Source organism: Malania oleifera, chromosome 1, assembly GCF_029873635.1.
Source record: "Malania oleifera isolate guangnan ecotype guangnan chromosome 1, ASM2987363v1, whole genome shotgun sequence".
NCBI lineage: Eukaryota > Viridiplantae > Streptophyta > Magnoliopsida > Santalales > Ximeniaceae > Malania > Malania oleifera.
The window spans coordinates 99,326,779-99,341,496 of record NC_080417.1 but is presented as its reverse complement, the minus strand read 5'-3'; the positions used below and the strand labels follow the sequence as shown (position 1 = coordinate 99,341,496).

The following is a 14,718-nucleotide window of genomic DNA, read 5'->3' as shown; positions in this document are numbered from 1 at the left end:
ATACCCAAAACGGGTACTGTACCCTGAGCACCTACCCAGCCTCTATCAGAATCTATCAGGACACTATTCTCCCGTGAACGGTCTGAACCACCCCAACCGCATCCCGCCCGATGGCGGTGCTAAAATTGACACGTGGCAACAATACGACACTCGCAAACGCTTTAGCATCTCATCATCGTCCGATGCGAGTCCAACAAGATGATTAACGCCGGCGGGTTCCACTGGAAAAAAACCCGGGCTCCGATCGCCATCATCGAATGTATTAACTCCAGCTGGACGGTTGCAGCTATGCCTAGTGCCTATCAGATGTATTATTACTCTGAATGAGACCTCTTAAATACCTAAAAGTACCCCTATGCAGGGTCCTTTTAGGTATTCGGCTCAAGTTTCCCTTGACATGGAGTTATATCAGCGTGCCAGCTGGAAGTTGTAGCTCTTGCGGGGCTCCGGTTTGCAGAAGAGTGAAATCTGGATTTCTTACGCGCTCAGAGGCCCCCCCGGGGGGCGTGGGGGGTGTGGGGGCGAGGTGTTTGGTGATTTGATCACTGCTAGCTCCACTTGGAGGAGATAAGAAGAGGACAAGAGAGAGTCTATCTCTCGTTGTCTCTCGTCGTCTCTATTTCTCCTCTGGCTTCTGAAGCGAAGTGAAGTGCGATCTCTGAGAGTGATTGACAGAGAGAGGGAGAGCAATGGCGACTTCATCGTTTTCTTCAACTCAAGCGGAGGCGTTTACGCATTGCCGCTCTCTACCGAGGTTCGCCGATTTCAGCTCTAGAAGCAGGAGTTACAAGCTGTTCTTGCTCGGAACCTCGAACTCGCGATCTCTGGGAGTGAGAAGGTCGCTGTCGGTTAAGAGCGTCTCCAGCGAGCCTGCGCAGAAGGTTAAGGATCCGGTGGCCGAAGAAGGTTTGATTTTCTGTGCCATCACTTCTCAATGTTCTGCATTTGTTTTTGAGTGATCTTGCTGAACGAATGCTTAGGGTTTGATTATCTCGAATTTGAATTCTGACATTCTTCTTTGCCGTTCGTTTCGTAATTTGAAGCAGCAGTTTCTAATTTTGTTAGTTTAAAAAACTGTTTCAACTTTTGGCGTTAATTTATGGTAAAATACTCGATCGATGTCTAGCTCTTCTTCCGTACCGTGGTATGTGAAGTGAGAGCGACTAATTTGTGCTTGCGTTTGATGTTGCCGTTTATGTCACCAATGGCAGAAGTTTGATTGTGTCATTGGCTCATTTGATATGAAATCGAGTTTAGGTTTCACACGCTTCAAAATTGTAGTTGAAACAACACCTGAAGACTACGAAGGAAAATATCATCTATACTGGACAAGGCCCTCCGTTTGTTTTTATAAGCCCGTTCATCAACATTTCATTTCTGTCAAAGTACATGAACGTTATTTATCTTGAGCGCATTCGTGCGGTCTCTCCCATAGAGAGAGAGAGAGAGAGAGAGAGAGAGAGAGAGAGAGAGGAGGGTATTCATGGATTTTGATTGCAAGGAAAAAAATTGTGGGTTTGCCGGATTTGGGGATTGATGTGGGAATCAGCAATTTGAATTTTTCATTATTGCATAGACTCGGTCATTTTGAAAAGGAAGGTGAAGATGATGTGTGTGATATTGCAAAGTTCAAGTTTGTTAATGTTCACAGAAGCATGCTGATTGTTGCAAACACTGGCTGGTTACATGGCCCAGATCCTGTTAGAAGAGACTAAAGCGATGATCATATATACCGTGTGTATGGGGTGTGTGTGGTCTAGCTCCTCTCTAGTGTAATGATGCACCATTTATCTCGAGAGTTGTTGATGGGGTGCAATGTGTCACTTGAACATTAAAGGACTTCAAGTTTATCACTTTGCGTGCTTGCCTTTCGGTTCAAATTTGATTGAGTTGAAACAAAAATAGTGACAAAATTGAAACATGGAGGTTGTTTTAGATTCCAAATCTTTATCGCTTACACTGATGAATGGTAAATCCAGGAATATATTTGCCTTTTCATCTATTTAACTCTTGCCTTCTTTGTTCAATGATTTTGGAAAAGGGATCTCTCTCTCTCTCTCTCTCTCTCAAACTAGTTTCTTCCCTTTTCTCAAGCAAACTTCGTGGATCCGCTTAATATAAGTTTTATTCATTAATTCATTTTGGGTATTGTGTAGTGTAGACATTGGGCTGTGTAGATTTAGAAAGCTATCCAAAAAGATCATGTAGCTTGATTTAGTTGTCATTTAAATTTTTTTTTTCCCGAAATCTATGCTTGAATTCAAATATGATGTTCAGATACAAGTCTTATTGTTTAATGTTAAGTCTCAACCTTTAGCTGTGCATTTGTTAGGCTTCACAAAATTTCAACTATAATGAAAGTTAAGCAAATAATTGTGCAGAACATGGCACTCATCCTACTAACCGAAAATTCTTCTACTGGAGTTAGGTAGAGCCTTATGCGTGAACATTGTGCCTTCAAATAAAAGATAAGTAAAAATAATAATGTTGGATATCTATCTTTTTCTGCCAATTCAATTGGGCTTTGCAAGATTTCAGTGATGGTTGAATTTATTCCTCCAATATTGGCTTGTCCTCATTGAACATTGTAATGATGAAAAAGCTATTAACCTTACACTAGAGTTTATTATAGCCTTATGTTAATGTTCTATCCTCTTTGGGAACTATGTTGGCAGTTCTCTTGGGATAAAAACTTATTATAGCAAAATTTTTTGGTAATGAAAATAAGTTCTGATCATTTAGTTATTGAAATTATCATGTCCTATGAAAAATTTTAAATTATGGGAAAGTACAAATGACATTCTTGATTCAAAATTTAGCATTGAATGTTATATGAAAATAAATAAGAACTACTTTTTATTTCCACATTATAGAAAAAAGAAAAGGAGAAGTATATTTATTAAATAGATTTCCAAGAAAAGCAAACAAATACGAGGTGTTGTTGTACAACTTTCAGGCAAGACATAAGGGAAAAAACAGGAAACTGTTGACAGAAATTACAATATAAATACAATTAAGGGTAGAACTCCTTTCCATAAAATAGAGTATGCTAAGCCACCAATTGCTTAAAATCTGTACAGGAAGCTCCACCTTCCAAAATCTCTCTCGGTCCTTTCTTTCCAGATGGTCCAGTCACAGTGTACTGGTATTCAAAATCAGTTTTGATGGATTTAATAAATAATATATAATGATATTGTTCTTTTTTGTTGTTGTGTACTAAACTATCGGGTAAGTTCTTGGTATTGGCCCCTACTACTGGAAAAATCTGAGAGTAGGTTCTTTACAACTTCCAAATTCTGGGAAGAGGATGTAGATTAGATTATTCAGGCTCCCACTAGAGGCAACTTTGTACTACAACTCTATAGCTACTTAGGAAGAGGTGAGGCAATTTAATTTCCAAATAACATCCCTAAGATGTTTTATTCTGGTTGTATTTTTGAAACACACAAATATGTAGAAATAAAAATATAGATCAAGATCACCTTTCCATTAACAGAAAATTCACTTGAGATGCTTGGTCTTAGGTGATTAGAAAATGCCTCATTCAAAAGAACAGGGATGGACAGGATGTTGAGGTTAGTTGGGCCTTAAATCACATGTTGGGAACTTTTTAAAAGCTTTGGCTGAGAAGGCTGGCTTGGCTGTTCTGGTGTCATGTTTGGAGGGAGAGAAATAATGGGCTTTTTCAAGAGTGATTCTGCAAATAGGGTGCACAGGTCTGTTTTAGGCTTTGGCTGCATTGTTATGCAGTTCTAGAAGTTTCTGAACCAGTTGGGTGGCTTGTTTGCCTTCTGTCTCTTGTTTGTCCTGGTTTCTGTTCCAGGAGTTGGCTATTGTTTGTATTATTTTCTTTTTCTTTTTTTAATAAATTGTTCATTTGCACAAAGAAAAAGAAGTTTCTTATTTTCTTAAAGAAAAGAGATGTCTGAATACATTATATTATGTCACTCATGATTCAATATACTACAATCAAGTCTTACTCTTTTCATGTTGATTCAGGAGAATCGACCACTCCGAGTTCTTACACTTCAGATGCTGCGTCAGTTGCTTCAAGTATCAAATACCATGCAGAGTTTACACCATTGTTTTCGCCTGAGCACTTCGAGCTCCCCAAGGCTTTCTTTGCAACAGCTCAAAGTGTTAAAGATGCACTCATCATTAATTGGAATGCAACGTATGATTACTATGAAAAGATTAATGTAAAGCAGGCATATTATTTGTCAATGGAATTTCTACAGGTTTGTTATGGGTCTCCATTATTGTTCCCTGAAAGTGGCGAATCATTTTACAAAGTTCAACTAAAACACACTTGCCAGATGTTACAATTCTCGATGTGTTCTATTTTTGTAGGGTAGAGCATTGTTAAATGCAATTGGTAATTTAGAGCTTACAGGTGCTTATGCTGAGGCTTTGAGCAAGCTTGGACACAATCTTGAGAACGTAGCATGGCAGGTCTTATTATTTTTCAAGTTCTTCATTTACCACACTATTACTTTGGTGATGGACTGTTTCTTGTTATTTTGGATGGTTTTTAAGATCCTCATGTCACTTTGAATAACATCTTTGGTTACTATGTTCTGATCAGGACATTCAAATTATTCTGTATAATCAATGCATCATGCTAATAACCAACTGGTTTAATTTATTTTTACTTAAGAATGTTAGATCTAGAAAAACTGTCCGATGAACAAACTATAGCCTCCACAGAGGACCTCAGCCTGAAGGACTGCGGGTAGAGTAAAAACAATTAATTGAAACTGCTGTATGATAGAAATAGCCAAATAGGATTGAGTAAAGCAATTAACTTGGATGGATTTTCAGTCTCATGAACATGCTCACCATTTGAATTGAAGAGTTAAGATAGTAGGATATTTCATATTTTTAACTCTGATTTTGCAGATAGAGCTCGAAGAAATTTGACTGGCTTTACCTAAGATTCACTCTCATCCCCTTCTTTTGCAAGATCTTTTGTGCCATCTCTTTTGAAATCACTGTATATATAACAACTAAACCTCTATGTGTGCCTGTGCTCTTGCACGCTGATGCATGTTTGTGCACTTGTTTTGGACATTGTAGTGGCTGAAACTCTTTACTTGATGAAAAAATAGGAGCCTGATGCTGCACTTGGGAATGGAGGCCTTGGGCGGCTTGCTTCTTGTTTCCTAGACTCATTGGCAACACTCAATTACCCAGCGTGGGGCTATGGACTTAGATACAAGTATGGATTGTTTAAACAACGGATCACTAAAGATGGTCAGGAGGAAGTTGCTGAAAATTGGTTGGATGTAAGATTTCTTTTTGTTCATTCTTTTCAGTTCAAGTGCTTTTATTCAAGGCATAAATTAATTTTTTATTTTGTTGAAATTTCTGTGTATTGTTGCTGTTATGTTGTAAGAAAAATTAGTTCTGGCTTACCCAATGGTAGAAACTTCTCTAATCTTTGGTTAATTATGGTTTCTTCTTGTATTGAATTTCAGTTGTAATGTGATTTATACTATAATTAGGGAAATCCAGAACTACATTCCTCTTGTTAATAGGTTTAGCAGATTATGCTAATCCCCTGTTGTTAATAGGTTTAGCAGATTATTTTGTTGAAATTTCTGTGTCATTGTGTATTGTTGGTGTTATGTTGTAAGAAAAATTAGTTCTGGCTTACTCAATGGTAGAAACTTCTCTAATCTTTGGTTAATTATGGTTTCTTCTTGTATTGAATTTCAGTTGTAATGTGATTTATACTATAATTAGGGAAATCTAGAACTACATTCCTCTTGTTAATAGGTTTAGCAAATTATGCTAATCCCCTGTGCTTGTATTGTTTCGCTTTGTTCTAATATATTGAGTTTGCCTTCTTAAAAAATTATGGTTTCTTTTTGTAGATGGGCAATCCTTGGGAAATTATGAGAAATGATGTTTCATATCCAGTGAAGTTCTATGGCAAGGTTGTTTCAGGTTCAGATGGAAAAAGGCACTGGATTGGTGGAGAAGATATAAATGCTGTTGCATATGATGTTCCAATACCAGGATATAAAACCAAAACCACAATCAACCTTCGACTCTGGTCCACTAAAGTTTCTTCAGAAGACTTTGATTTATCTGCTTTTAATGCTGGAGAACACACCAGGGCAAATGGGGCTCAAGAAAATGCAGAAAAGGTGTGATGCTTTCATTATATAGACTTTTTTTTTTTTTTTCAATATCATGATGTTTATTATGTGGACACCCCTTTTCTAAAACTTTATCCGCAAGGGTATAGTGCAAAAATACTGAAGCACATAAGTTACATGTGTCTTCCTCAGCTATAGACCGTACTATCTACCCCCCCCCCCCCCCCCCCCCCCACCAAAAAAAAAAAGAAAAAAAAGAAAAAGAAAAAAGAAACCTTTTTGCTTGGGAGAGACTGGAAGAGGGATTATAGCTGCCTTCAAATTTCTCTCGAATGTTCTTAATTTTTTGGTCAGCATAGTACAAAAGATATTTAAGTTTAAATTGATGCATAATAAATTATAATGCTTTATTTTGTTATCAGATTTGCTATGTACTCTACCCTGGGGATGAAAGTATGGAGGGTAAGATCCTTCGTTTGAAGCAGCAATATACCTTATGCTCGGCTTCCCTCCAAGATATTGTTACACGATTTGAGAGGAGATCTGGTGGACAAGCAAAGTGGGAAGAATTTCCCGAGAAAGTTGCTGTTCAGATGAATGATACTCACCCAACTCTCTGCATTCCGGAGCTGATGAGGATATTGATTGATGTAAAGGGCCTGAACTGGGAGGATGCTTGGAATATAACTCAAAGGTACTTTCTTTTGTCTCTGATTTTCTAGGTTCATTGGTATAGTAACTGTCTGTATTGGAATATGTAATGATTTAAGGGGTAATATAGGAGGTATTCCAAGTATACCAGGTGATCTGTGTATTGCAGTAAAGCCATATGCATCAGGACATTACAAGTGGATCTTGCCACAGTTGTAGAAAATCTGTGTGGCTGAAATTTTGATTAAATTGTGAAGATCATATTAGACTTGGGTGGCATTAATGAACATTTCGTCATGTGTTCTGCTTGCAGGACTATTATGATTCTCTCTGGATCATTCAGCACGTGGCAATGATCATGTGCACTATTCTTAATGTTTTTATTTACAGTTTGTATTTATGTTCCTATATTAGTTTACTCAATACATGCTTGTGGTTTAAAGAATGGTTGTTGTTATTAATACGTGATGGTTCTGCGCTCCATCCATCTCTGCATGCCTCTCCCCTGCCCATGAGATGATATTAGTACATGATGAAACACAGGAAGCTGTACTGGTCATTGCAATATGCTATTCAGTAATGATTACAAGGTCATTACATGACACCCCTAGACAGGCTATGAATTGATTAAAAGGGTTTCTCAGCCCCATGTTTGTTTATGCACCAATAATTTTAAGCATCTATAGCTTAGAAATTAAATTAGTAAGTGAAATTTATCAGGCCAGCTATAAAAAAGACCAAGATACTCAAAATTGATTATAGTGATTGGAGGTCAAAGTAAAAATATTCACTCTTACAGATGGTAAAAGTTACATTTTTTGTACATCTCTTTTATATTATATTCAATTAGTCAAGGTTTAAACAGCATTTCTGGATGCATCCTTCCATCATAAATAATGGGATTGAAAATTAAATTTGAGGTTTGATTTCATTAAATTGTGCATATCCCACCTTCATTTGTTGTCATGTTTCTTTCTCTTCTATTGTTCCAAGCAGTATTGAATTTTTTTTTTCTTCACCAGGATTTGAGGATTTCTTTCAATTTGATATTATTTTAATTTTTCTTAAATTTAATTTGGATGTGTAGTTGCTATAAGTGCATTGACTTGGTTCTTTATTATATGATTGCATGAACATGTTACATTCTCTCTCTCTCTCTCTCTCTCTGTGTATATATATATATATATATATATATATATATATTTATTTATTAAAAGTAAGACATGCATGTCTCTGCTAGCAGTGTCGTTTAAGCCGTTTAAAATTGAATACTCATATTAAAAATTCATTTTAGATTAATTAAGATTCACTAAAACTTATTGCATGGTAGATTTCAGGCTCTGGGCTGAAACAAGCGAGCCTGCATGATTTTAAGAACTGTATTAACTCAAAAGCGAATATGCATCCTCAATTTCTGGGATCCCTTGCTTACATGATGCCTGCTGTGGCCACATTTGTTACACTTTAATTGTGACTACACCACACGCTCTGGCGGTGATTTTAAACTGTATCCATGTTTTCATTCAAAACTTTAAAATCATTGAATTGTATAAATATTACAATGCCAAACACAGTAGAGGCTCAACCTCTATTAACTCGATCCCCATCATGTTCTTTATTGTCTGTTAGAACTGTGGCATACACAAACCATACGGTTTTACCTGAGGCACTGGAGAAATGGAGTTTGGAACTTATGCAGAAACTGCTTCCTCGGCATGTTGAGATTATAGAAACAATTGATGAAAAGGTATTCCATAATGAATATTTGAACCAAAACCTATCTTTTTTCATTCACATTCATGATCCTTTTCTTCTATTTGATAAATTTCAGCTCATCAACACCATAGTATCAGAATATGGTACTGAAGATCCTGCCTTACTGGAGAAAAAGCTGAAGGGGATGAGAATATTAGAAAATGTTGATTTGCCTGCGTCCATTGCGGATTTATTCGCTAAACCGAAAGAAAGCCTTCCTGTTGATCCAGTTGAAAAGCTTGAAAGCTCTGATGAAGGCATTGAACCTACTGATACAGAGAACAAACTTGAGGAAACAAGCTCTCAGAAGGAGTCGAAACCATCAGCAGAACCTATTCCGATGCCTCCAAAGATGGTTCGTATGGCTAATCTTTGTGTTGTGGGTGGTCATGCAGTAAATGGTGTCGCTGAGATTCATAGTGAAATAGTAAAAGAGGAAGTTTTCAATGACTTCTATAAGGTAAAGATGTTGAGAGCTTTCTTGTTTTATTTTCTTTTTTGTTGATTACTTTAAATAATGTTGCATTTTTACATAACTAAAATCCATAGAAAAGGTATTTTTATATAACTAAGTTCATGAGTCTATGTTCTCTATTGCAAGAAAGAATGATACTCATCTTTGAATTTTATGCATAAAAAATATGGCAGTTATGGCCTGAGAAATTTCAAAATAAAACAAATGGTGTGACACCAAGAAGATGGATACGTTTCTGCAATCCAGATCTAAGTAAAATTATAACAAAGTGGACTGGTACAGAAGAGTGGGTCCTAGACACTGAGAAACTGGCAGAATTACGAAAGGTAATACCCCGTCTCCAAATTTATTCTTAGTGACATTGTTTTGAGTCTGTCTTCATTATCAAATGAACTTGCATTATATAGCCTTCTTTGTTGCAACTTCTGTTTCAACTTCTTTTGTGTTTTTCCTTTTTTGTTTTGTTTATTTAATTGCATTGCATCGATAAGTGTCTTTTTAACATGAACACTGTTATATCAAATGCATACAATGTCATATGGATGACCTCATTGTATATATGCCGTTTCGCATTCTCACAAAGTGCTGAATTTCTCAAATGCTGACATATCTAGGTCGGACTACAGTCAATTTAATTTATTATTTTATAACATTGCCACATCATGCTAAGTAGTAGGGAAGAAGATCTTTCATTGTGATAAATCCAAATGGTTGAGCATCCAGAAAACCCTAGAAATATTGTCAACAACTAACATGGTTTTCTCCAGAACTGTTTGAGGAATTACTCATGAGCTCTAAGTTCACTACTAAATTTTGATGTGTTTAAAATTGACATCTATGGGATGCTTCACAGAATATATAAGTTTATATGAAATTTTCCAAGCACATGGCTTATCTATTTGCTAGATGTTGAAAATTGTCTAATTATCTTATTGATTTACATTGTTTTTGTTATGCAGCCACTTCAGTTTTCCCTAATAAGACTAGTGTGATCCATAGTTTGCAGATAATGAGGATCTCCATGATGAGTGGAGGGCTGCAAAAAGGAGCAACAAGATGAAGGTCGTCTCACTCCTCAAGGAGAGGACAGGATATTCTGTCAACCCTGATTCATTGTTTGATATACAGGTCATTTGCTTTTTCCTTTGAACTCTTTAAATTGTGGAAGGGCTGTCAAGAGAGAAAATAAAGTGCACTTCATAAATAAAAATGGAAAATGTTAAAAATAAAGGCCACTCTGTAAAAGCATGGGTCTTTGGCCTATTTCCCATATCCCACTCACCCCCTGACCACCATATGGCCAGGGATTGACTCCCGTTCCAAAAATTTTTGTGTATGTATGTGTTGGTTATTTGAGATGTACGTAACACAAGGAAAAGAAAAGGACAGCTTCCCTTTCACAACCACCTAAGGCAGGCTGAAAAATGCCTCTGGACTAGTTAATTTTCCCTCAAAACACTTTTAAATCTCTGTACAAATAACCACTGAAAGGCCAGCAACTTCCAAGCCAACTAATTGTATAGACAGCTATATGAATTTTACCTCTCTATAAGTAAAGTTCCACTGGGCTACCTTTTTTCTGTTTCTTATCTAGCAATATTTTTCCTCAGAAAGTTTTAGATTGTAAATGGATTTCATAAATTTTTTTTAGGTGAAACGCATCCATGAATACAAAAGACAATTGTTGAATATCATGGGCATTGTTTACCGCTACAAGAAGATGAAAGAAATGAATGCTGAAGAGAGGAAAGAGAATTTTGTTCCACGAGTTTGTATATTTGGAGGGAAAGCATTTGCTACATATTTTCAAGCCAAGAGGATTGTGAAATTCATCACAGATGTTGGGGCTACTGTAAATCATGATTCTGAAATTGGTGATTTACTTAAGGTATGGCTGTATTTCTAAATATTATTGATTGTTGATGAACCTGATGAGGCCATCTCATATTCTATGTACTAGTCAGCAGTTTACTTGTAGCAATAGGTATCATAACATTAACAACTTGACAGTCTCTTTCTCATCACAAGTTCCTATTTTTCCCCGTCAGTGGGGTTTAATTGTATTTTATTATTATTTTAGTATTGAATAGCTTCTTACTTGGTGACCTTTTGGTTAATAACCCAAAACCAGTTTCAATGCATGTGTACTATTATTATATCAGTATCTCACGAGAATGGGAAAAAATATATATTGTTTTGTCACATAGAAGAAAGTTCATCATATATTGTACCATATTGGCATATTGCACAGCTGGCATTAAGATTTGGATATTTGAATGTTCAATAGTTCATACCATTTAACTTAGGGCATTTTGGTCTTACAGCTGAATGACATCCAAGGTAAAGTGTGCAATCTCTGTCAATTATCTTTTTCATCAGTTGGGTGCTTTATCTAGAACAGTGAGTACCTAGCGAATGTCTGCTGCATGTGAACATAATTAATGACTCTGATGCTAGTTCTTCCTTCTAACTCTCCCGATCCTGATTCAAGTTCTTCTTTCCAACTTTGCCTAGTGGTTGATTTTTAAGGGAACCTTTTGGCAATGGGTCAGAGTTGAGATATTTAGCTTGGTCAGTTCTAAAATTCTTCCATAATGTGATAATGTGTTGAATGAAAATTTTGGCTATAGACAGAGAGTACATAACCAATGAATCCCAAACTTGAAATCAAGACTATTTGTGTGGCTTGGCTTATTGTTATACAAATCCTTATTGATTGGTTTTTCTTTTCAGAGACTGCAAAGAGCGATATTCTAATTTTAGCTTGAGTTATCTAACATGACTATGTCAGTTTTTTTTGCTGCAAATTTGTCTCTATCATGTCAGAAAGATTTAATCCTTCTTTATTACTTTTTTAGGTTGTATTTGTACCTGATTACAATGTCAGTGTTGCTGAATTGCTTATCCCTGCCAGTGAGCTTTCACAGCATATCAGGTATTTTTATTTCATGTTTAGTAATATTGTTCTGTCATTTTTACTTGGTTACCTTGTTGTGTATTTCCTACTTTTCCATATGGAAAATAGATACAGAAAATCTTTAAATGGTTCCAAAAAGTTTCAGCCACTCCTATTGCAAGCAGAAGATTATTGACGTTTGGACTATTAGGCTATAACCAAAGAATCATTCATTAATTGTGGTGGTTTGGGTTCTAATTTGCCTTTCGGCATGTAATAATTGTAGGTTATTAAACTTCATGAATTCCTGAACTCAATTTGAGTGCAACTAATTGAAGCTTGGTTTGTATCCCAAGCTGGGTCTGCCTGCGCCAAGCATGAGCTTGGATTTTGACATTCAGACATAACTCTGTTGGGACTGAGCTTGGTTGGCCTCAGCCTGACCTTAGTTGGGGTATTTTGTGCTTCTTAGGCACCAGTTCACTTGTTGAAGTGGTTTGATTAATAACAGTAGAACAGTAATTCATGGAGCAAAAAACCCCAGCAAAGAAAATATTTTTGATAGGATAACTTAGTAATTGGTGACCTAATTATTAATTGATAAATGAATAAAAAATTCTTTGGATTAAGATATATGTGTGTGTGTACATATATATATATATATATATATATATCCAATTGCTCATGAAATGAGTGTTTGTGGAAGGGTTGCTGGCTTTAGGGTTCAAGCATGTCTGAGTTCAGGCTTAGTAAGAAATTTTTCCATTAAACGCACATTATGATGAGCTTCAATGTTATTAGCAATATAAAGAGGAAAGCTGTCTATTTTTCTTCCATTTTTGAGCACCGCATACAACTATGTAATCCTTCACCAAATGGGAACTAGGCTCAGCAGGCACCTATAAAGCAACGAGATAGAAGGTTTCTGGCTATTAAATTTTCCTACTATCAGTGCTGAACTTCTTGTTTCAGAGACCTCATTGCAAAATCCAATTTGGGTCATCCCATTATCCTCTATATAGTGTTTTAGAATATGATGAAGCTAGAGTTAATGGTCAAATCTGAAAGTATTGATTGGCACTGTTGAATTCTGAATAGATCTATAGGGTACTAACTCTCTCTCTCTCTCTCTCTCCAGTACTGCTGGGATGGAAGCCAGTGGAACCAGCAACATGAAGTTTGCGATGAATGGGTGTATCCTGATTGGGACCTTGGATGGGGCAAATGTTGAAATACGGCAAGAGGTTGGAGAGGACAACTTTTTCCTCTTTGGTGCTAAAGCTCATGAAATTGCAGGACTTAGGAAAGAAAGGTCTGAGGGCAAGGTATGCGGAGTTTCCTTTGTTGTTTTAGAAATCAAGGCATGACATCATTGTTCTATTCTCACACCCTGGCGAGCCTTTGCTTTGTTCTAAAAAAATTTACATGATGAAATTATTACTTTTCATGTTTCCAAATTCTTGTTTGGTGCATTTGTTGTTTTTTAATCAAGCTTTTTTTCTTTATGTAGTTTGTGCCAGACCCACGTTTTGAGGAAGTCAAGGAATTTGTCAGAAGTGGAGTTTTTGGGCCTTATAACTATGATGAACTGATTGGATCACTGGAAGGAAATGAAGGCTTTGGCCAAGGCGATTATTTCTTAGTGGGCAAGGACTTCCCCAGTTACATCGAGTGCCAAGAGAAGGTAGATGAGGCATATAGAGACAAAAAGGTGAGTCGTTAACATGCTGTTGTACATGGATGTGTATGCTGGCAGCATGCCTTCTTAGTGGCTTTAATTAATGAATGAGGCCATATTTGCTAGCTACTTATGAACATGTGGATACACACTTTTGACAGAATTTTGACCAGTCCAACATGCAGCATATTGGCTGCATGTTCATTCACTCATTGTTGCAGAATTTCTCATTTTCTAGAAGTCCTAAAATTTTTTCCATCAAACAAATGTAAACTTGTTGCCCTATGATTCGGTAAGTAATAAAACAAAATGCATGCAGCCAGTTGCTTAAGAGTTCACAATAATGAAATAGTTTGTGTTAATTGTTTGTGGTTCAGAATGACATCATTAATAGCTCTTTCAGCTCCAAAAAGCTTGGTTCCATTAAAAGGAATGTAGATTATTGCCATAAAAAAGAAGAAGAATGGAGTTGCTTTCTGTCTTAGAAAAGGTTTTTACCATGTGTTTCAGATGCAATTAATAATGTAAATAGCCACATAATCAAGGATGCATGCTTTCTTCCTTGTACATTTAAAAACTCAATTCATGCATGCATTTGACGCACAAACTTGTGACCTCTTTAAAATATTGAATCTATCTGGATCCTTCTTTTGCTTTTAAAATAAGCATTTTCTTTCTCACCACACATGTGATCCCTGCCGTGCTAATGATGTAGTGTCATGTAATGTTTGTCTGTGCTAATGTTTGTAAGTGGTTCTGGGCAGAGATGGACGAGAATGTCAATCCTGAATACAGCTGGGTCATACAAGTTTAGCAGTGACAGAACAATCCATGAGTATGCGGGAGACATATGGAGCATTCAGCCCGCGGAATTCCCATAGGAACTTTGCAGTGTGGAGCATCGTGCCTGTGTTATAAATGTTGCACCCCTCCTTGATGACCCACGCCTGGGACTCGGTTTGATTTCTTTTTTAGTTAAAAGAAAAATGCTGGGAAATGAAGCATTGTGCATATTATATCTGTCAGCATGGAACATATTACCACACATAATGAATAAAAGAAGCCTTTACCTCTACTTTGGGGGTAATCTTGCATTGTTGCACCTGAATCCAAGTCTCTTCGTTGAGCCTGGCCTCCTAATTGTGTATTTGCTTGTCAA

General features: G+C 36.6%; 1 protein-coding gene across 1 annotated transcript; it reads left to right on the top strand.

The window, feature by feature from the left end:
* The first annotated feature begins 440 nt into the window (after positions 1-440).
* LOC131147180 (alpha-1,4 glucan phosphorylase L isozyme, chloroplastic/amyloplastic) lies at positions 441-14,667 on the top strand. Its single transcript, XM_058096955.1, has 15 exons — positions 441-906; positions 4,000-4,238; positions 4,351-4,452; positions 5,109-5,285; positions 5,877-6,152; positions 6,527-6,798; positions 8,385-8,502; positions 8,587-8,970; positions 9,159-9,311; positions 9,985-10,113; positions 10,637-10,873; positions 11,844-11,920; positions 13,020-13,206; positions 13,392-13,592; positions 14,324-14,667. The coding sequence occupies exons 1-15, from the start codon at positions 690-692 to the stop codon at positions 14,438-14,440; spliced, it is 2,886 nt and encodes a 961-aa protein (XP_057952938.1). The 5' UTR covers positions 441-689; the 3' UTR covers positions 14,441-14,667.
* The last annotated feature ends 51 nt before the right edge of the window (positions 14,668-14,718 follow it).